The following is a 24,002-nucleotide window of genomic DNA, read 5'->3' on the forward strand; positions in this document are numbered from 1 at the left end:
TGCTCTGATTTTAATCGATTTTCAGAGGTTAGTTCTTAGCAGTAAACTCTTTAAAAATCTTTAATGCATGAAATCTCAGGTTTACAAAAATCAGGTTTCTTTCTTCTCTGTTTTATTTACTGATTTTCTAATTTTGCATTTAAAAGAATACAGGCTATATAAATACCTTGGTTCGTATTTTTAATTCTTTAACAATTTTCAGATGAGTTATTTGTTTTATGGCACACAATTTTTCTCCAGACTGGAAGGAAGGCAATGATTATACTCTCAGTTTTCAATAGGCTGGTAGATGCTGAGGACTAATAATGGAGCAGGGCCTTAGGGAAGGAATTTTTGTCTTTTATTTCTAAATTCTGCACACACAGTAGTCAAAGTCGTCTTTTCAAAAAACATATGTAACCAAATCAGATCATGTTGATCGCTGCTCAAAATCCTTTAATGATTCCCACCACATTCAGAAGATCTTTAATCTTGGCCTTCAGTCCTGCCTGACCTGCCTGTGTCTTCTCTCTATTTCCATCTCTCATCATTGTTTCTTACTTACTTCAGCTTCCATTGCCCTGGGCTTCTGGAAATTTCTGAGCAGGTTGTTCTCCCAGAGTCTGCAGAGTGGCTTCTCTTCCATCATGCAGGTGTCCCCTAAACATGATTAGCCATCAAAAATGATGGTATGACCACCCCTTCCCCTTCATCCTCAATCTTCCCCTTCTCTAGGTTCTGTCTTAGCTCCATTTACCACCTGATAGATTTCACGTACTTATTGGTTCATTTTCTGCTTCCATCCTCACACAGACAGATGCCAGTGCTGCGACAGCAGAGATCTTGCCCAACTTGCTCAACGCCGTGTTGGCAGGGCTGAGAGGAGTGCCTGGCACCCAGCAGGCATTCCATATATCCATGTTATCTTTTGACTGAGCGCAGTTTTGACTATTGACTTTGAACTTCTGCAATATGTCTGATTGGAATGTCTGCCCGTCAGGAGAAATATCATATATCAAGCAGATTCACACTTGGGAACAAGGACTTCCAGTGCCTAAGAAGATATCTCAGAAACTCAGAATATTATACAACCATGAATATCATGACACTGGTCCAGCAAACATCTAAAACGTTTTTTAAAAATAGCTTTATCTTTTTATTTCATGAGTGAGAGTAATTTTCCCACAAGTACATGACAGCACTATGTATAAAATGCCTCTGCACTATGTACACCTGCATCTTGTTTGTAGGAGCCAGTGCTGAATATATCAGCTAATTATAGATATGCAGATGCCTTGTTTTCTTTAATGCAAAAATATGTAAAAGCATGTGAAATAGTGTAGCACTCGGGTCCATGGTTGAATATCCAATTTCCATTAGATGAACTTGGGTTAAATGGTAAAGAGACAGATAAAGTCAGAACAATAAGGAAGATTATTCATAATTTAAAATCTTCACATTCTGCTGTCACTCTTTAGGATTTAAGACACTAAAATGGGAAAAAAATCTAAATTGCAAAACAAATTATCATCCATTGATTCATTTCTTTGGATGTTCATCACAGAGAAATTAAATCTAGAGCCTGGAAGACTACCAAAAGGGGAAAAATGTTACCTTCGGGAACTCTGAGAGATAATATGAAAAACTGTTAGGTATTTATTAATACAGATATGTTTACAGGGGTGAGAGAAATGGTGATTTTGAATGACAAATTAAGGAAACTGTGATTTACATTGAAATTTTCAAAAGGGGATTTTCATAATGAGAGTTGGGACTCATTCAACGTATAATCAATACATTTGCTTTCAAGACCATGTGGTCATAAAGATGGAATGGATCGATGTGACTAGCCAACCAACTAGTCAAAGGAATAATGCTCTGTTAAGTGGCAAAAAATCCTGAACCTTATCTGAAGGAAGATAGCTCCACAGAGCAGGATGTAATGTGGCATCCTACAGGCAGATGTGCAGCTGCGCAGGGTTCCTCTAAGAGCTGAGAGAGCATTTTCCTCACTCTAACACATGGTGGTAGGCAGAACGATGCCCCCCACTGCCACCCTATAAGATGTCAATGTCTCAATGCCTGAAACCTGTGAATATGTCATGTTACATGGAAAAGAGGAATTAAGGATGAAGATGGAATGAAGGCTGCTAATTAGCTGATCTTAAAGAGTCTAACATTAACTATAGGGGTGAGCTCCATGTAATCACAAAGTTCCTTCAAAAGCCGAAAAGAGGGGCAGGAGAGTCCAAACAGAAGGACAAGAGTGTGAGACAGACTCAACCAGCCATTGCTGGCTTTGAAGAGTGAAGGGGCCATCGACCAAGGAATGCAGGAAGCCTCTAGAAGCTGGAAAATGAGAGAAAACAGATTTCATCCTAGAGCCTCCAGAAAGGACTACAAACCTGCCAACACCTGCATGTTAGCCCAGTGAGACCAATTTTGCACTTCTGAGCCCCAGAGCTACCAGATAGTAAGTGTATGTCGTATGAAGTCACTAAGGGTGTGGTAATTTGTTACAGCAGCAATACAGTGCTCATACATAGGTGGAAAATCTGCTGCCAAGTTATGTGCTCATGAGGAACACTTCAGGCTTCGCTGGAAAAGAAGTGGTTGCTTTGATCAGCACACGTGCAAACAGCAGAGGGTTGCTGTGCCCACTCATTCCCAGAGTCTAAGCTGCTCCCTCCAAGGTCGTAACCAATATATCATCCTCCTCCTATAACCACCAGGGCTCATTCTTTGGCTGCTAGAGGAGGTGCCTGCTGAAGGAGGTGGATCTATATTGCCTGGCCAAATATAAGTCTGAAAGGACCAAGGCAATCTCAGTGTGTGCTGTGCACATATTGCACTTCTATGTACCAAGAAGTACCAAGTGTGAAGTACTCTTTGTCCATTTTCTTGACTCAATGGCCAACTCATTGGCCATTGTCCACAAGCCACTGTTAAATGACTCTCTTTTCAGATAATTTCAATGAGGGAAGACAGAAAAGTCTTCCCAAGGTGGCAGATTGCACAATGGATGGCTAATCCTGTCTATACAAGCAAGAAATGGTTCATTGTAACTAGTATCTTTTCAGATGAGTCATTCAAGAGAATACAACCTGGTCAACTGGGAAGATGTGCTCTGGTGTTTTGGTTTTGGTTTTTGTCCTGTTAACATTAACTTTCCCACAAACTAGGGAGGAAGGAGGTAGCTTTTCAAAAGTGTTCTCCATCATCTTGTGTCTGCAACTCCTGTTATTAATATTTATCATTGGTCTTGTTCTGATAGAGTCATAAGCAGTGCCTATGATTTCACTGTGGAAAAGAATGAAGTATCAGAAAGGATGCAGAGAAGCCTGAATTCTGAGGCTTCCTGCTCATGCATTTAGTGGACATCTCTGGCATAATACAGGTCATTCTTAAGGAATTCCTTACATTTAATTAGACAGTTTTGGGGGCAGACCGTTTTTATGTCTGTATTTGAAATTTTCCAGGGTCTAACAGGAATTTCAGGCCAAAAATGTCCTCTAAGGATGCAAGCATTCTCTACCAGTGCCCAAGAGCAAGCCACTAATCACTTTTCAAAAGGTAAATATTTAATGGTGGACTCTGGTGGTCAGTATGCTAAAAAGCTTAAGGTTGTCTTTCTGCTGCCCCTACTAGCTTTTGCCATGAACTCCAATCTCTTTGGGTATTTGTTACTATTTGAGTAAAGCAGCTTGTGGATTTTAGGTACCCCAAGGTTGTGGCTCGTATTCTTATCCACTGAAGACCTTGAGAGCTTCTTGCTATTTGGGATTCCCTTGAAAAATAAATCCCTCCCTCCCTCCCTCCTTCCCATCCTTTCTCCCATCCGTCCTCCCTCCCTCCTTCCCTTCCTTCCTTCTTTCTTTCTTCCCTTCCTCCCTCCCTTCTTCCTCCTTCTTCTCTCCCTTCTTCCTCCTTCCTTCCTTTTCCTCTTCACATGTCTTTTTTCTTTTTTCCCTTTCTTTTTTCTAATGGGACTTAACAATATCCCCAAATATAAGATAGGATTTCTCCAGTATCCAAGGAGTTGTACCATGTGTTACTCATTTCAGGGTAGCATCAGTGAAACATTTTTTCATCACTTGAAAAATATCCCTGATTCTTCAAATTTTCCCTGTTGGGTCATCCTCATAATTCTCCAGAATTGACAAGCCAGCCTCATCTTGCCATAGGAGTTGTGCTGGTGCCAATTCTGACAGCCTTCTTATTTGTAAGCCTGATAATCATTATACCAGTAAAGTTGCATATCAAAGTATCTTTTATCATTAGTAAGTCTGGATCTCTATATAAAAGTTTTGGGACATGGGTAAGGGAATAAGCATATCTTTGTGTGGAAACTGTTGAAGTAGATTGTGTGTGGTCTCTCAAATAAACACAAATTGAGATTGGCTTTTTCTCAGAAACTAGGATTGAAAAAAAAAAGGAATTTTTCAGATGGATGACAGTATTGTAAGCCCCGGTGCCTACCAAGCTTCCTTTTTAGCTTGAACTATATTGAATACTGTCAAAGCTACAGAAAGCACCACTTTATTTAGACCTTAATAATCTATCAAGTCAACCAAGAAAAGCTGACTGCTTTGGTCAAATAAGCCATCTGTATAGAGAGGTGTTGCGAGCCAGGAGACCAGCCTCTGTGACATCCTTAGTTAATACAGATGTCGCCAGTCCCTTCCCAGGAAATCCATCTTGTTTTTGTTTGGGGATTGCTGGGTCTTTCTGGCAGAGAGGTACTCAGTCAATGTGCACAATTACAACAGGTATACCCACCATTTTCACCACACCTGTCCCCTCATGTGGAAGCTCACCCTGGCCTGCACATAAGGTGTGGCTGGGCCAGTTGGATATGAAATGAGACCTTTCCTTTTGAACAGCCACCTTTCCCTAATCTCTCTGAGCAGCCTCCACTTCTTTAGTACGATGGCCAGGTATAATTACACTGATTAAGCTCAGTGTAAAATGTGGCTTCCCAACCAATGGCCATAAAACTAGCTTCAACATGTGGTCCCAGATCTCTTGGTAGAAGTGGTGAAAGAGTAGACCAGCCCTCCCCATGCAGTGGGGTCACCTAGCTGGTCCTCCTCACCTGCTTCCACTATTAATCCTCCCACCATCACAAGAATGGAATCAAAATCTTTCTTCATGAACACCATGTTTCATCCCTTCCTGAACCTCCATCAGGGAATTTTTCAAATCAGCTAACTTAAGCATAAGTACTCTAAATTTCCTAGAATCTTATAGCAGAGAGAAGAACATCAATTTTTCTTTTTTCTTCCAAGGTATATAGGTTTTACTTATTGGTGGACAAGGACTTCTATGATAGGCTGAGTAATTCTCCTCCCTGAAGATGTCCAGGTCTTAATCCCTGTGAATATATGACCTTACATAGCAAAAGGGACTTTGTTGCTGTGATTAAGAAACTTGAGATGGGACAATTGTTCTGGATTATCTGGATGGTCCCAATGTCATCACAAGAGTGTTTATAAGAAGAAAGCAGGGAGAGGGGATGTGATGTTAGAGCCAGAGGTCAGAATGATGAAATCTGAAGTTGAAGGAAGGGGCCAGAAGTCCAGGAATGCAGCCAGCCTTCAGAAGCCGAAAAAGTCAAAGGATCAGAATCTCCCCTCAGGACACCTTGACTTTGGCCCAGGAAAAGAACTTTGGAAACTATTCAGCTCTGAAATTTTAGATCTCTGTTGACAGAGTTCTTTCTTCTGTGGTCTAATCTCAGTATCTCTTAGGATAGGGTAGAGTTATTCCAGCCTGTGAATAGGGGGGCCTAGTTCTCACTCCACCTCCCCAGCTCCACTCACCAGTAATCGTCAAACAGCTCCATCTTGAAAGGGGAGCTCTCTAAGACAATCGAAGGGAAGTGTTCAGCTCAACTGTCCATGTCACCCTTTTATCATTTGTACACGATATTATTATTAGTGTCTTCACAAAGGAAAGAAAAACAGAAGAGGGACACACAGGAAGGAAACATTTAATTCCTGGTATGCTTCTCCATCACATGTGAAGATGGTAAAAACCCATAAAAAAACCCATCAAAATTGAGAGTGTGTTTGCATTACATAGAAAAGAATAAGGAACAGCCGGGAGGTTGTGTCTTATTCCCCAGTGGACAGGAAAGAGGGAAACTGGCTTAAAAGCCCCATAGGTGGTGGCAACAGAAAGAACAGTAGTTAGGTTAAGTAGAATTAAATGAAGGGAGTGCCAGGCAGTTGGTGAAGTCTGAGAAGTTCCCTTGGGATTTAAGGGAAATGCAGACAGGAGCTTCTACTCCTGACATCTCCGTCATTCAGTTTATACTTGGAGTCCCAAAGCTCACCTAGCCCTCCTAACAATGGCAATGTCATTGTGTCTGTGCTCCTTTTCATTTGTCTCCATTTTTCCAGGACCCCTGCTCCAGACAACAGATTTGATAACCTGGGGTCAGTAGCAAGGCTAGTCCCCACTTCCATTCCAAAGCTTGAAACTGTGCAGCGAACATACCCTTCTATGCAAGGGTATGTTGTGCTGGGATGAGTCCCGAGCATCCTACTGGAATGCTCTTTGACCATCTCCATAAATACTTAGAGATTGGATATGCCAGTATTATTCACCGACTGCTAGAGTTCAGAGACGTTTTGGCTTAACAAAGCTTGTGTGGGCCTAATCTCCTAATATATCACAGTGTTTCCAGGGAACATACATTTCAATTGCAAGATTCTTTTAAACAATCTTTGGAAGTTGAAGAGAGCCTGTATAGATCCACAGGAAACACAGAAATCATCCCATAAGTACAATTAAATACAAATAACAAAAGAGTTAATGCCAACTCAGTGTTCTACTTGTCATGCAAGAGGCAAATTAATTAAGAAAGATTGTAAGTACAGAAGAGCAATGTGAATTTTGAAGAGCTCTTAGCAAAGCAGGTTTTTTTTTCCTTACATTTGGAGTGTGGTTAGAAAGTGCACTAGGGCTAACAAACTAGAATAGTCATATAATGAGCACCTATAGCTTTCCTTGAAACATTTAAAAAACATTTGTAATGCTGAAGTGTGTCTAATAAGAAGACACAGATCTTCCAATCAGCTTCTGATATGAAATGACTGAAATGTGGTCAAGCCAGAAATTTGCATACATTTAAAGTCAGTCAACTGGGGCACCTGTTCAAGGCAGGGAGGCTCTTCCCCTCCATTGTGTTAACTATTTCCAAGATGGCACATGTAGGTGCCCAGAGAGCAAGCTTATTATGCTTTTGTAGTTCCACCACGTTGAGGAGGTCTAAATCTTTAGATTTAGAATGAACTGGAACAATAACCTTGGAAGATAAGGTTGGAAGAGTGGTCAGAGGCTCAAAAGGAGTAAGTCTAAGATCATTTACATAGGGTGGATTAATGAAACAGAGATTGCAAAAATATAGGAAAGCTCGTAACTGCAATGAAATCTTAGGAGATGATGGTTCCTTATAATCTATGCATGGACATCACATGATACGAAGCCTTCTTGTATTGACTCTCTCGGTATTTTGACAAAATGTTCTCTCCAGTTCTGTGAGCCAGAAAAACCTGGAGAACGTCTGGAGGGGAAAAATCAAGAAAATGACAGATAAACAAGATGCCTCTTCCTTGGTTCAATGATTTAGAGATTTTCACTTGGAAACAAGGCCTGAGGGTGCTGAGTTGGTAGCAATAAGAAGCCGAGTGTCACCAGGAGGAGAAAGGCCAGAGTTTTGCTGCCACTTCCCCTACAGACTAAAGCAAAAGAAATGACCAGAATGCCAGATGAAGAAGTTTATGGTGGATATAAAGTTGAACTATGTCCCTGAAAAAGCAACTAGTTCTTCAGGTACAGGTCTTCTTCTCTAAATGATGACATACCAGAAATGCTTCAAAACAGCAAAGCACAGTGAGAAATCCCTCAGACAGTGCTGATTCCTTCACCTGTGATGCAAATGTGAATGGACTGACATTCACGCAGGTCATCTGTTTCTTCTGCTCATTATTGCAAAGACTACAAACCGGGTGGAGAGGCGGGTGGAAGATAAAAAGAAGACCCATTAAAATAGAAGGGAAGCGTGGCCCAAAGAAGAAATGGAGTTAAAATAACCCAAAGTGAAATTTAGCAAACCCAGAAAGGAAACTTCAAAGAGGTTTGAAAAATACCTGCTGCATCATTGTTCGCAAGTCATGACCCACTTTCAGAGACTGCTCTCTGACTCATGTCTGTTTTGCAAAGGGAACTTAGTGTACCTGGTGGATTTAATCAGGAGTCTCGCCTTGCTGCGGGGTAGCTACATTTCATCACGATATTGGTCTGATTCCTTAACTTCATTCACTTTGGGCTATTAAAATGGTCTCCTTCTGGTTATAAAGAAAAAGCCTGTGGGGCGTGGTGGTTCACAGCTGTACTCTCAGCACTTTGGGAGGCAAAGGCTGGAGGATCACTTGAGTCTAGGAGTTCAAGATCATCCTGGGCAACATAGGGAGACCCTGTCTCTACAAAAAAAAAAAAAAAATAGCATGGCATGGTGGCCATTGTCTGGAGTCCCAGCTACTTGGGTGGCCAAAGCAGGAGGATTTCTTGAGTTCAGGAGGTCAAGGCTGCAGTGAACTCTGATCACACCACTGCACTCCAGCCTGGGAGATAGTGAGACCCTGTCTCAAAAACATTAAAAGGAATAAGCCTGTCCATTTTACCACTTCCATCCTTTCCCCTCCCCATCTCCAGCATCCCACCTCCTGAAGCAGGCTGGACGTGAGCTCCAACCTCCTGGTGTGCCCTTCCCACCCATCTCCTTCCACCCTGTTCTTTCTCCTTTCTCACTGGAGGTGGGAGGGAGAAGGAAGAAGTGTTTCCTTACATAAAGGCCATTAGGCTACCAGGCCACTGCCTATGTCTGTGGGCCATCTCTGCCAAGGTGACTCCTGGGCTCCAGCAGGGGCCAGTTAGGTGGCTGGAGTTCTCTGCCGCCCCAAATCTTTGCACTTTTGGCTCTGCATCTTTGATGCCTACACCTTGCTTCGCCCCTTCTGCCATACTCCTGCAGGAACACATCTAAATCCCTCCATCGCTAGTCTCTTCTCTCCCCTGCGACCCTGCCCTTATCCATCTTCCTTGAAGAAACCTTTAAGCATAGAGGAACACGGTCCTTGCTCAAAGTCTGGCTGAATCCCTGTGTGATCTCCCCACTGTACTCCAGCAGCCCAAGGCAAGTCACCAGCTCAGAAGCTGAGTTGACAGCCAGTTGGGGAAGAAGATGCCAGTTTTCCTTTCTTGCTGCCTCCTGCAAACTTTAAGGGCTATTCCCATCCTTAGGCTCCATCTTCCCCAAGTGTAGTTTCCTTTCCTCTCCTAGTTCTCCTGTTAAACTTCTAAATGGAAAAGATCACCAAACCAGTGAGGTCTCTACTACCCCTAGAGAGATTAGCTCTTCTATCAAGGACTGGGCCCTTCAGCTTGGTCCTGGGGGAGCCATATCTGCTGAAGTCTCTGCTTAGTGACCTCTAGAGTCAGAAGAGGTGCTCATTTGGCACCTCACACAGAACTGTCATGCTGACATCTGATGCTTCCCTGACATTTGGGAGGAGAGGCCTTTGTTGGAGGAGCCTAAAGTCTCTTTAGCCTGCAGGGAAAATCTCCAAGGTCAGGACAAGCCTCTTGATGGCTACAGGATGCTAGAACCAGCTTAGGTTTAGGAGGAAGAGGAGGAGAAAGGAGAGTTAAAAGGAGCAGGCAGTGGAGACAGGAGGGTAGAGAGGTATACAATATGCAAAAAAGAGATGCGTATGGCAGGGAGCAGCAGTGGGCCACCTGGCCTGGGATCACCTGGCCTGGGATCACCTGCGTCTCATCTATCCCATCTGTTGCTAAGTAAAAACACGACCAAATCACCATGATTTGGTGTCTCTGGGGGCCTTCTTACTAGGCTTTTCCCCCTGTATTCTGAGTCTATGATTCTGCCTTACCCTCCAAGTTGATCTATACCTCCATGCAGTGGTATTTGTCCTCTTTAGTTGTAATTCTGTCCCAGGCTGTTAGCAATATTGCCTTCTTATTATCTCCTCCACTGAGGATGACTCATGGTCCTTTCCGCTCAAAGCACTGGCTCAATAATTCCTGAGTGTGCCTCGTCCATCATCCTTCATGTGTGAAGGACCAAGCCTTCATGAAAATGGAAAAAATATATTGGCCTCTGGCTGCAGTAGTGCTCACTGTGGATCACATATCACATCTCTCTTGTGTTCATAAAGGTTGTAGATCTTGAGAAGCTTTAACTTCTCCACAGAGCTAACCCCTCCACTGAGGCCTGGTACACTGACCCTCAGCACATTCCTCGCTCTCTTCTTCCTCCTTCCCTGGCTGTATTTAAACATGACAAGAGTCCATATCTTTTTGAAATAGGAATTATACCTCTGTTTGTTAAAGTCACTGCCTTCCTTCTTTTCCTTTGTGCTGACCTAACTTCTCACATGTCACCCAGCTGTTTCTTGCAGGCTGTGTGCACAGCCGCTAGCATCCTGGTGGCCAACCTCACAGGAGAGCTTCATCTTGCCTCGTGGCTCCTGGACTATTCCACAGTGTTGTTCTGGAAGGTTCTTAGTCAAATACCCCTCCACTTTCTCCCACTTACTAACGTTCTCTTATTTCTGAGTCTTTCTGGTTTACTTCCTAATTACAGATTACATGTCCTATCATAAATCACTCACATCTCCTTCAGATCCAATAAGCCACTTTGTTTTTATGACACTTTCTTTGTGTCATTTTTGGATGATTACAAGTGGCTACTGTAGGTTACTGGGCAGCCCTTTTTGGCTTCTTTTACATCTTCCCGGGCAATCCCGCTGTGAAGTGTGATATATGACATGCTGTCTCTGTGGTTCAGAGCTCTAAACTGGAGTCAGACAGTCATTGTGAGAAGGACAGCCTGTGTTTCTTGCTAACTGGCAAAACAAACAAACAAACAAAAAACAACTAAAAAAAACCAGGAAAAACCAGGAACTTGTCTGGAACCTTTGAAGTGGGTCAAACTGCAGTGACCATCACATTCTGGAAAACAGCTGAATTTCTCCAGCACTGCAACCCTTGAACAGTGACCACCAGTAAACTATGGACGCATGTTCTAAGTCAGCCACCTCTACCAATAATAATTCTCCAAAACAATTTGTGTAATCACTCTGAGCTTCCTTTTAGTTTTCTCTTAAAATCCCCTACTCCCCTCTGTCTCTTCAGAAGCCAAATTGTCTCCTGAATTACAATTTCTAAGATTAAGACCCCAATAAACGCCTTGTCTTCTTGCATTGCAGTTTGGTCTCTCACCTCTTCTTGGCTGACACTACCCAGTGAATTTACCCATTTCCCTTCTTCTTTAGAGCTTCTCTCCCTCTCCTTTTATACCACCAGCTATCCCTCCTTTGACCATTTCATAGATTCCACAATCTGGTGAAGCACTGTTTCTTAAGATGCATTACTTTCCAAACCACCCTGCCAAAAAGCACACCCAGCTCTCTCTCCTGTGATATTAATAACAGGGCATTGGCCTACGTGGTTTACGTGATCCAACCCTGGGATATTACTTGTCTACTCTCACCTCCTACCCCTCGCCACCTCACTTTCTAGGTTCCAGCCACACTCTTTGTTACTCCTTGTTATCGGCTGAATATCGTCCCCCACAAAAGATATATCGAAACCCTAGCATCTGGGACCTACAAACATGGCCTTGTTTGGAAATAGGGTCTACACAGATGTAATCAAGTTAAGATCATGTCATTAGGATAGGTCCTAATCCAGTACAATGTAAGCCCTTATAAGAAGAGGAGAAGAGATACAGAAAGAAACACGCCTAGAGGAGATGGCCACATGAAGACAGAGGCAGAGATTAGAGTGATGCATCCATAAAGCCAAAGAATGCTGAGTACTGGTGGCCACCAGCAGAAGCCAGGCAGAGGCAAGGAAGGATTCCACCCTGAGTCTCAGAGTGACCATGGCCCTGCCCCTTCTCAGTCTTGGACTTCTAGCCTCCAGCATCATGGGAGAACATATTTCCATTGTTCCACATCTCTCAGTGTATGGTACTTGCTTCCCACAGCCCTTGGAAGCACACTCCTGGAGCACATGCCTTAGAGACCTAGCTCTGAGGTTCTCTCTCTGACTGCCTTCAAGCTCTGCTCCGAGGCTGCTTCTCAGAGATCTTCTCAGAGAGGGCTTTCCTGACCATTTGCTACAGAATGGCAGCTGCCTCTCTCCACCCACTCCTTATCACTGTCCACCCGCTTTACTGTGTTGTATTTCCTCCATGGCCCGCATCACCATCTCACCCATGATCAATGCATGCCTGTGTATTAGTCCTTTTTCACACGTCTGATAAAGACACACTCGAGACTGGATAATTTATAAAGGAAAGAGGTTTAATTGACTCATAGTTCCACATGGCTGAGGAGGCCTCACGATCATGGCGGAAGATGAAGAAAGAGCAAAGGGACATCTTACATGGCATCTGACAAAGAAAGAATTTGTGCTGGGAAACTCCCCTTTACAAAACCATCAAGTCTCGTGAGACTTACTATCACAAGAACAGCAGAAGACAGACCCGTCCTCACGATTCAATTACCTCCCACTGGGTCCCTCCCACGACATGTGGGAATTATGGGAGCTACAATTCGAGATTTGTGATATCAGCCTATATGTGTTTATTGTTGCTTCCCCCTACTCACGGGGGTCTATTTTGTTCACTGCTGGATTATTGAGGTCAAAAACAGAGCCTGGAACTTTAAAGTCGCTCCATGATTATCTGTTGAATATGAATTAGTTTCACTTTCACATATCAATATATCAAGTATTTGGGTCTATATGTTGCTTTATGTTGGTATGTACAGACGGCTCTTTGATTCTAACTTCCTAAAGGGCAGTAGTTGAATCTAGTTGTGTAAACAGCGGCTTAGCACAGAGTCACACACAACGTGTGTGTGCATTCAGCTTCCCTTGCCGACAACAGCAGATCTCAAAATGTGGATGATGAACAGTACAAGTATTCTGTCTATAAAACTGGAATTGGTTTTACATTTAACTGTTGGAAAGAGATTTCCTTATTTATTTTGCAGCCCATACTAAGAATAACTCACACTCCTTTGCCACCTGCTCTGTGCTGGCAGTCTACGTGTGTTCTCTCTACCATGATATGGAGTCTCAACGCAGTTTCATAGTCTGGGAGATGGAGTCTCAGAGAGGTAAAGCAACTTGCTCAAGGTCATGGAGCTAGAAAGTGGCATGGCAGCCAGGGTTCAAATGCAGGCAGCCTGGCTCCAGAGCCCTTGCTATAAGCTCAGTGGTATCCTCTTTACTGATATTTAATCAAAGAAATACGGGCTCTTTTTCAAAAATGTGAAACAATTTACGATGAAAGAAAGAAGAAATGATTCAAAGGTAGTCGACTGAAAAGATGAATAGCACATTCGCTTGAACTATATGAGGTAGAAAGAACTAAGAATAAAATAGAAATTATGAAGCACTTTAAGTCTAGTAGACAGGAACAAGTCTCAATTTTTTTTTTTTTTTTTGAGACGGAGTCTCGCTCTGTCGCCCAGGCTGGAGTGCAGTGGCCGGATCTCAGCTCACTGCAAGCTCCGCCTCCCGGGTTCACGCCATTCTCCTGCCTCAGCCTCCCGAGTAGCTGGAACTACAGGCGCCCGCCACCTCGCCCGGCTAGTTTTTTGTATTTTTTAGTAGAGACGGGGTTTCACCGGGTTAGCCAGGATGGTCTCGATCTCCTGACCTTGTGATCCGCCCATCTCGGCCTCCCAAAGTGCTGGGATTACAGGCTTGAGCCACCGCGCCCGGCCTCAATTTTTTTTAACAGATGTAATAGTCTAAATTTGTTGGAATAAAAAGTTATGGGGGAGGGGAAACGTATGCATATTTTATACACAGAAATCAATTTCTATGTTCTATACTTAAAGGCAATCTGAATTTCGACAAAATATTAGTATAAATGATATAAATATATTGAAACTATCTAGTCCAGACACACAGACACATACACACAAACAGACAACTGCAAATACGATGGCTGTCTTCCATCAGTTCTAAGTGGGTATGCCATAGGTTATATTTTTCTGGCAACTTCTAATTTAAGACTTAGTGTAGCCATCAGTGTAGGAAGCAGGCGGCTTTCCCTGACTCCACAAGGCTGGGATGTAAGCATTCTGTAAGGACTCTCGCCAGCTGTGGTGTCATCTGTTCATCACGCCTTAACACATGGTATTAGAACGCCCTGTTGACTGGGTGTGATGGTTCACACCTGTAATCCCAGCACTTTGGGAGGCCAAGGCTGGTGGATCTCCTGAGGTCAGGGGTTCATGACCAGCCTGGCCAACATGGTCCCATCTCTACTAAAAATACAAAAATTAGCCTGGTGTGGTGGTGAATGCTTATAAACCTAGCTGCTTGGGAGGCTGAGGCAGGAGAATCACTTGTACCAGGGGGCAGAGGTTGCAGTGAGCCAATGTTGTGCCACTGCACTCCAGCCTGGGCAACAGAGGAGACTCTGCGTCTCTAAAAAGAAAAAAAAATGCGAATGCGAATGCCCAGTTTACTGCTGTGGCTTCACCTCTCCATCATGTGTAACACACAGTATTAGAATGCCCTGTTTACTTATTTTCTCTCCTGCAGGTTGTGGATTCTTTTTTTCTTTTTCTTTTTTTTTTTTTGAGACAGAGTCTCACTCTGTCACCCAGGCTGGAGTGCAGTGGCCTGATCTCCACTCACTGCAGCCTCATCCTTCCAGGCTCAAGAGATCCTCCTGCCTCAGCCTCCCAAGTAGCAGAGACTGCAGGGGTGCACCACTGTGCCCAGCTAATTTTTGCATTTTTTTGTAGAGACAAGCTCTGGCTATGTCGCTGATGCTGGTCTTGAACTCCTGAGCTTAAGCAATCCTCCCACCTCGGCCTCCCAAAGTGCTCAGATTACAGGCATGAGCCACCACACCCAGCCAGATTCCTTAAAGATAGGATCTATATGCTATTGATATTTGGACCCTCCCACTAACACAAAGCTAGCTATCAATATACTCTTTTGTGTTCCACTAGGACTGAAAATTTCATTTCTTTAAAAACAAAAATGCTTTATAGCAGTTAGGATGATAAGGTAATTGGAAAGATTGTTGGGAGTTAGAAAAATAAAATCAATATTGATTTCCTAGAGCAAGAGTTCTTATCTTGTGCCTCTGTAAGTTTACTATATAAGATCTGGAAATACTTCATATATATATATATATATGACAGTTGAAGCTACTTTTTGATATAGCAAGAAGTAATCAGGTCAAAACCTGAAATTACATCTTTATCAGTGCTGCTCACCAGACACTTCTAACAAAAAGAAAGGAGTACAAGTCAATCCTTCTTACACATAAAGTCACATAATAAAGTTTGAATTTTTGAAATAAGGCATGTTGTTTAAAAATGAGGCATGTCAACAGGATGGTCTATGTTTAAAAGAAAATACATTTTCCAATTATTTGAACATTTGTAATTTTTGTTAGCTTAACTTACATTTTTAAAAGTTAATTGATTTATTAACTTATAACAAAATTAAATATGTAGCTGGGCATGGTGGTGCACACCTATAATCCCAGATACTTGAGAGGTTAAGGCTGAGGACCGCGTGTGCCCCGGAGTTCAAGGCTACAGTGTGCTATGATTGTACACCACTGCACTCCAGCCTGGGTGACAGAAAGAGGCCTTGTCTCTAAAAATAAATATATAAACAGAAATATTTAAACATTTAAAAATAATCCCTATTTGCCACTTGAAAATGTGCACACACTTCTAAATCACTAAGATACATATTACCTTGAATGAAGCCATATAGTGTGTACATATATGTACATATATACACTCTTTGTTTTGTATAACTGTCTATATATGAAAGGGGGTGCCACCTGCATGCCAACTCTGGTGTGTGCATTGGAAGAAATCGGGAAAAGTGCAGGCAGGAGGCACATAAATAAACTGCAATCCTCACAACCCATGAAATGTACTTAGTGTCCCCAAATCAATGGGATAATGAAGAAAAGAATGAATCTTTTCTTCATTCTTAGCTGAGGGGAGTTTCCAAAAAGAATGAAGAAAAGATTTATAAAAAATGCTCAAAAGTTAGCAGCATTTAGACACCTCCTAAAAGATGCTTATAGTCCATACACCTGAGGGAGTATCCATGTTTAATAATTCCTCTGTCTAGAGGCTTAATTTATGCCGACTTTCCCAACAATCTAGGAGACAGGGTAGATGACAGACATCGTTCAAGGAGTACTGCCATCCATCCACACTAATCATGCCTGTGCCCTTGAAAGTGCAAGGATCCACTTCCATCTCAGATATTCATTAGCCCATGAATATGGACCACACAAACTGTGTTTGCAGCAATCACCTGAACCCTCACTTTATTCCTTCTCCTTTTCCCATCCTCTTTAATTTTTCCTCGACTGCTTTTCTTCTGATCTTATCTCAATCTGGCTCTGACTACTGCCTATGTGACTACACTCCTATCTCAAGTTTTTAAACACTTGCTGATCTACAAAGTATTTAAAGCCAAATATCCTACCCTGGATCAGAGAACTCAGTGGAATTCAAACTCTGCCTTAGTCACTGGAGATTGCTGAGCTAGACCCCGCCCAGCCCTCCCTCCTCAGTTCCACCTCACTGCTGGGAGGGTGATATGGTTTGGTTCTGTGTCCCCACCTAAATCTCACTTTGAATTGTAAAAATCCCCATGTGTCAAAGGCAGGACCAGGTGAAGGTAATCAGATCACATGGGTGGTTTCCTCCATGCTGTTCTTGTGATAATGAGTGAGTCTCATGAGATCTGAGCATCTGACACTTCCCCTGCTTGAACACATTCTCTCCCCTGCCACCCTGTGAAAAGGTGCCTTCTGCCATGATTGCAAGTTTCCTGAGGCCTTCCCAATGCTGTGAGTCAATTAAACTTCTTTCTTTTATAAATTACCCAGTCTTGAGTAAATTGGTACCAGGAGTGGGCTGTCATTGTAAAGACTCTTGAACATATGGAAGCATCTTTGAAACTAGGTAATGGGCAGAGGTTGGAACAGTTTGGAGGGCTCAGAAGAAGACACGTAGATGTGCGAAAGTTTGGAACTTCCTAGAGACTTGTTAAATGGCTTTGACCAAAACGCTGATAGTGATATGGACAATGAAGTCTAGGCTGAGGTGGTCTCAGATAGATATAAGGAACTTCTTGGGAACTGGAGCAAAGGTGACTCTTGCTATGCTTTAGCAAAGAGACTGGCAGCATTTTGCTCCTGCCCCAGAGATCTGCGGAACTTTGAAACTGAGAGAGATGATTTAGGGTATGTGGCAGAAGAAATATCTAAGTCACAAACCATTCAAGAGAAAGCAGAGCATAGAAGTTTGAAAAATTTGAGGCCTGATAATGTGATACAAAAGGAAAACTCATTTTCTGGGGAGAAATTCAAGCTTGCTGCAGAAATCTGCATAAGTAACAAGAAGCCAAATGAATGCTAATCACCAAGACAATGGGGAAAATATCTCCAGGGCATCTCAGAGACCTTCACTTCCCCTCTCTTCACAGGCATGGAGGCCTAGGAGGGAAAAATGGTTTTGTGGGCTTGGCCCAGGGCCTCCCTGCTCTGTGCAGCCTCAGGACATGGTGCCCTGTGTCTCAGATGCGTTGGCTCCAGTCATGGCTAAAAGGGGCCAAGGTACAGCTCAGGCCATTGCTTCAGAGGGTGCAAGCCCCAAGCCTTGGTGGCTTCCATGTTGTGTTGAGCCTGTGGGTGCACAAAAGTCAAGAATTAAGGTTTGAGAATCTCTGCCTAGATTTCATAGGATGGGTGGAAATGCCCTGAATGTCCAGGCAGAGGTTTGTTGCAGGGGTGGAGGCCTCATGGAGAACCTCTGCTAGTGCAGTGAGGAAGAGAAACAAGGGGCTGGAGCCCCCACACACAGTCCCCACTGGGGCACTGCCTATTGGAGCTGTGAGTAGAGGTTCACCATCCTCCAAAACCCAGAATGGTAGATCCACTGACAGCTTGCACCATATGCCTGGAAAAGCTGCAGACACTCAACATCATACTGTGAAAGCAGCTGGGAGTGGGGCTGTTCCCTGCAAAGCCATAGGAGAGAGCTGCCCAAGGCCATGGGAGCCCATCTTTTGCATCACCATGACCCGCAAGTGAGACATGAAGTCAAAGGAGATCATTTTGGAACTTTAAGGTTTAATGATTGCCCTGTTAGATTTTAAGCTTGCATGGGGCCTGTAGCCCCCTTGTTTTGGCCAATTTCTCCCACTTGGAATAGGTATATTTACCCACTGACTGTACCCCCAATTGCACCTTGGAAGGAACTAACTTGTGTTTGATTTTACAGGCTCATAGGGAGAAGAGACTTGCCTTGTCTCAGATGAGACTTTGGACTTCGACTCTTGGGTTAATGCTGAAATGAGTTAAGACTTTGGGGATTGTTGGGAAAGTATGATTGTGTTTTAAAATGTGAGGACATGAGACTTGGGAGGGGCTAGGGCAGAATGATATGGTTTGGCTCTGTGTCCTCACCCAAATCTCATTTTGAATTGTAATAATCCCCAGATGTCAAGGGTGGGACCAGGTAGAGGTAACTAGATCATGGGGGCAGTTCCCCCCACTGCTGCTCTCATGACAGTGAGTTCTCACGAGATCTGATGGTTTTATAAGTGTCTGACATTTCCCCTGCTTGTACTCATTCTCTCTCCTGCTGCTCTGTGAAGAGGTGCCTTCTGCCATGATTATAAGTTTCCTGAGGCCTCCCCAGCCATGCAGAACCACGAGTCCATTAAACCTCTGTTCTTTATAAATAACCCAGTCTTGGGTATTTCTTCATAGCAGCATGAGAATGGACTAATACAGAGGGGAACTGAGGAGATGGTGTTAAATCCAAGTTCACTAGAGCAGTAGGAAAAGCTAGGGATGAGGATTTTTATCTGCTGACTTACAGAAGCAAATTCTCATCATTGCACATATAAGATCTAGTTATCATTTTGGAAAAAAACTGATGTTCTTGGCTTTATTATATTAACACTGTACAAATCACAGGAATAAGGAACAAGAAGGGAATGATTTATGACCCCCTGCATATAGAAGATGTAGTTCTGCCTTTTTTTTCAATGGCCTACGCATTGTGTGAGCAAAGTCAATACCAATAATGAAATGTAGACTGAAGGGCTAAATCAGTTCAATAAAATGCAATAGAAAGACTAGAGGACTGAGTAAATTTGGAAAGGCTAGTGCCTGCAAGATTAGTATTTGGACAACAGGTAATTACAAAAATCAATGTCTGTATATGAAAACACGACAGGCAGCCATCTGTCACAAAGGGAGAACCAATTACTAATAGTTTGGACTTGCAGTTAGAATGAGAGAACAAAATAGATCTGTGTAGAATCCTTATTAGAGTTTACGTGTGTGTGTGTGTGTGTGTGTGTGTGCATGCAAATATGCATGCCTCCCTATGTGACTGAATGGGAGAAAGAAAGGGAAACTCTGGAAGCTCACTTTGTGTTTTATTTAAGTCTTTTGTACTTCCCATGTTCCTTTGGCTAACACTTGCTAACTTCAATCTCATTTTGTCAACTCTGGATCAGGGTGTACACTCAGTCATACATCACACTTCCCTTCCTTCTCATTCCAGCCTCCCAGGTCTCCTGGGAACATTATCATGGGTCCTGGCAGTGTTTGCAGCCTTTAGAAGGTAGTATGGAGGGTTGCCATCGATAACATGAACTGCTGCTAGGAGTGCCAGCTGCTGGGGGCCACCCCAAACAATGAGAAGTGATACAAGCAACCTTGAGGGCACCCATAGCAAAATAAAAAAAAAAATAAGCAGAAGCACACATATGTACACACACACACACACAGACATACACACACAGACACACTAAGACACACACATACACACACAGAGACACAGGCATACACACAGACACAGACGCATGTACACACAGAGACACATGTACACACTGACACCTAGAAATATACATGAAATAAAACAGTAACTTTAGTGTCTTTACTGTTCCTGGCCAAAACGAAGGAGGATGAATGCACATTTCACCACTAAGCAGTTTGCATATGTTAAGTCATTTGATTCTTACAAAGACTCTACAGAGAAGGTAGAAGCATCTTCATTTTAAAGATTAGAAAAGAGGCCCCAGTATAATCAGGTAGTTCGAGGTGACTGAGCTGGTAAGCAGGAAAGCCAGCCCGGGAAGCTCATCCATTCGCCATGACTTGTGCTGGTCGCCCCTTCATTGGAAGGCCTGTGTTCACTATAGTGCGCTAGGGGTCATTCTGATGTAGCCAGAAACAAGTCTACAGCTGCTGTCACTACAGCTCCTGTCAGGTGGCATCGCCACTGAGAGGCCCCAAGGCTGGCCCATGGATCATGTTTACGGAGCCAGTTAGACCATGACTTCAGACTTCCCTGGGCCATGAAGCCTGCACTACCTGGCCGGGTGACTCCCTGTAATAGAGTCTGACTCTATCTCTTGATGTTTGACTTCTGACAGCTTTGAAGCCTCACCCTTCCCTCCTCTGCCCCACATCTGAGCAAGCTGAGAAAACTCAAGAGCTTCCTTTTCTGGTACCAGCAGGGGTTTCAACCCGTACAAGGCCCAGTCTGCATGTGAGAACCCACTTCCTACAACCATAAAAACTCCATGCCAATTTCCTTTCCAAAAGCTTTCTCAAGCCAATTTTGGACCTGCCTAGGATCCACTGTGCTTGACCCAGAGATCCTCACTGTGTAAGTGATACCTTTTCAGGCCCTCTTGGTGTGTGAGTCATGCCAGCAACCTTGGCATCAGAACAACCAAATTTTGGGTGGGAGTCCATCCCACTTTGGCAGGGCACCACAACACTCTTGAATCAATTCATGCTAACAATGAAATGAAATACTTTCATGACCTTTGGAGAAACTCTCAAAGTTATAGTCTTCAAAAAAGAGAAAACTTATGGTCTTCAAAAAAGGACAATATATGATGATGGTATGCGATCCCCTAGTCAGAAATCTGTCCTTAATTTTGCATGGCCATTTTTTTTTCTATTAAAAATAGAGAATGACTAAGTTAACATCTGTTTGGGACAATAGTCACACATAACTTTAATGCTTTTTTAGGTCAATTTAACTGACCTCATTTTTTTTTTTCCACATTTAAAATTTTTTCACATTTAAAAATTTTCTCAGATGGACAATATTTCTCTGTATCTAAACTTTGGCACTGCTGACATTTCGGGCTGGGTGATTCTCTTTGGAGGGCTGCCCTGCACTTTCTGGGATGTTTTGCAGCATCCCTGATTTCTACGAGTGATACCCACAGCCTCCTCCAGCTAGGACAACCAAAGATGTCTCCAGATGTCAAATGTACCTTGGGACAAAGTGACACCTGGTTGAGAACCATCGCTCTATATTCATTCCACAAAGAAACAGCACTTTCCTGATAAGCATGAGCATGGACCATGTTCCCTGCGGTCCCAGGGGAAGAGAGATGGAAAAATATAAAAAGCCATGAGGCTATGTATATCCCCATGCAAGCAAGCAAAATCTATAATAAATTGCAATTATATCTTCAAGTCTCTCTTTCCACTCTTAAACTAATTTAGATTCATCCCCAGAATTGCTTACATGCCATAAAGATGACTCGTTATAGTTTACAAAATCTTTTTTTAAAAAATTGACTACTCAGTTCCTTATATGCAAATGCTTGTCCCTCGTCTCAAAAAGTTAGATTTGGCTGCAGCGACCACTGTGATTCTCCAAAAATACCACACAGCACAATATATGCACTTTATGTATTCCAAAAACACAGAGCATGTTAACAGCTGTTTACATGATGGACATGGACAATAGTCTCCTTAATGGAACACATATCCACATTTAATCCACTACTCCTTTGTAAATAGCACCAAACACGTGGTTATAACACAAAACCAAGTTAGTGCCTAGAGTCCTTATCCTATCAATGAGTTCTTCAGGAAAGCCAGGTCATAGCTTATACTGACTATAATAATGTTATTGTAATTTGAGGAGATAACAATTGATACTTAGTATGTCTTTAGGATTCAGGGGCAGAGAAAACTCCCAGTCGGAATCAGGAAGAGAAAGACAAATCAAATTCCAAGTATGGCATTTGACAATCCAGCCTCTATTGATAACTAGCATACACTATTGGTCCTCCGTTCCTCAGTATTCAAATACTAAAAGTGAAGAATGCATGAAAGGCCTGCTAATCAATTACATGAAACATGCTATGTTTTAGTCATAAATATAGATCTAAATTTTAAAAGCGTAACTTCAGTTCTCCTAATTCCTTTCCCCGCCAACATTAAGAAGATCTGAGGGCTTATGAATCTGACACCAATCACTTCAGAATCCAAGGAGCACTTACCTCGGCTTTAATTTTGTTGTCTCCAAAACAGAGGTGTTGCAAGTAGGCTGCCGCATTAGACTGGACTGAGGGAAACTGGTGCTGCAGCATCTGAATCACTTCCGGCAGTTCCGGGTCTCTCCATCCAAACTCTCTGAACAAAAGGAAAGAACAGGGGAAAATATGAGAGAGAAATACTACCACACTGTTAACATATGGTTAGCTCATGTATGAAATGTACCTTGAGTTTATAAGAAGATATTTCACAGATGACTGTTCTGGTTTTCTTACACGCAGACCCATTTAAGAGGATTTGGAAGAGATTTCCTAGAGTAAATAGTTTTCTTATTCTTTTGTATTTTTTTATTTTTTTTTTTGAGATGGAGTCTCACTCTGTCGCCAGGCTGGAGTGCAGTGGTGTGATCTTGGCTCACTGCAAGCTCCGCCTCCCGGGTTCACACCATTCTCCTGTCTCAGCCTCCTGAGTAGCTGAGACTACAGGCGCCCGCCACCACGCCCAGCTAACTTTTCATATTTTTAGTAGAGACGGGGTTTCACCGTGTTAGCCAGGATAGTCTCGATCTCCTGACCTCGTGATCCGCCCGCCTCGGCCTCCCAAAGTGCTGGGATTACAGGCGTGAGCCATCGTGCCTGGCATAGTAAATAGTTTTCAAGTGTAAACATGTGCATACTACATATATTGATTATATAGATTATATATACAGATCAATCTATCAACTGAAGTTACATGTTAATGAAGATTATGAAAAATAAAATAGCATATGATTTTAATAAACACATTTTCATTTGAGCTTAAGTGGATTATTCATTTATTTATTTTTAACTTTTTTAAGAGATGGGGTCTTACTGTGTCACCCAGGCTAGAGTGCAGTGGCGTAATTATAGTTCCCTACAGCCTCAAACTCCTGGGCTCAAGCCATCCTCCCACCTCAGCCTCCCAAATAGCTAGGGTTACAGGCGTGTGTCACCATTTCCATCTTAAATGGATCAGGTATAGAGGTCATATCTATTTTAGCATATTGTTTCAATAGTCTGATTCAGGCACAGAATTAAGCTAAATTATCGGACAAGAGAAAACAGAATTGGATGAGTCCAATCCAAAACGTTGTGACAGCAGCCAATGTTTCTATCATTATTATTTTTATTACAGTTGTTATTTTCACAATCTCTTCTTTAAAAAGAGACAGGGGCCCTATACAATTCTCTGGGGATAAAAATATAATAACATAATGACTTTATAAAAGGAAATTATTTATTTAAAAAGCTAGGCTTATTTGCAGAACGTTAATACATTTTATGCATTGCACATTTTCCTGTCTCCTCCTTTTTACATCTGAGCTACTCCAAAAAGCTGGTTGTCATCTTAAGCAATATGCTCTAAAATATTTAAGTCCATTCTAAAACATTATCTTGATTGTACTGTCATACAAAGAAATATTCTTTTATTAAATCTCTCCGCTCAACCAGTTAGACCATGCTGCTAACAGGACCAACTGTATGAATTCTATCCCTGCAGCAGGGAACCAATTTTTAACAGAGAAATAAAATAGCAACCTCCAAGACCACAGGTAAAAACTTGACCCCAC

At 42.6% G+C, this 24,002-nt stretch overlaps 1 protein-coding gene across 7 annotated transcripts in view; it reads right to left on the bottom strand.

The window, feature by feature from the left end:
* Positions 1 to 24,002, bottom strand: part of CTNND2 (catenin delta 2) — a 928,994-nt gene that overhangs the window by 242,154 nt on the left and 662,838 nt on the right. For all 7 annotated transcript variants that reach the window (XM_025387612.1, XM_025387608.1, XM_025387606.1 and 4 more), the window contains one exon: positions 22,417 to 22,549. In XM_025387612.1, the coding sequence (XP_025243397.1) occupies positions 22,417 to 22,549 (133 nt within the window). The remainder of the gene's footprint in view (positions 1 to 22,416; positions 22,550 to 24,002) is intronic.

Source organism: Theropithecus gelada, chromosome 6, assembly GCF_003255815.1.
Source record: "Theropithecus gelada isolate Dixy chromosome 6, Tgel_1.0, whole genome shotgun sequence".
NCBI classification, from domain to species: Eukaryota; Metazoa; Chordata; class Mammalia; order Primates; family Cercopithecidae; genus Theropithecus; species Theropithecus gelada.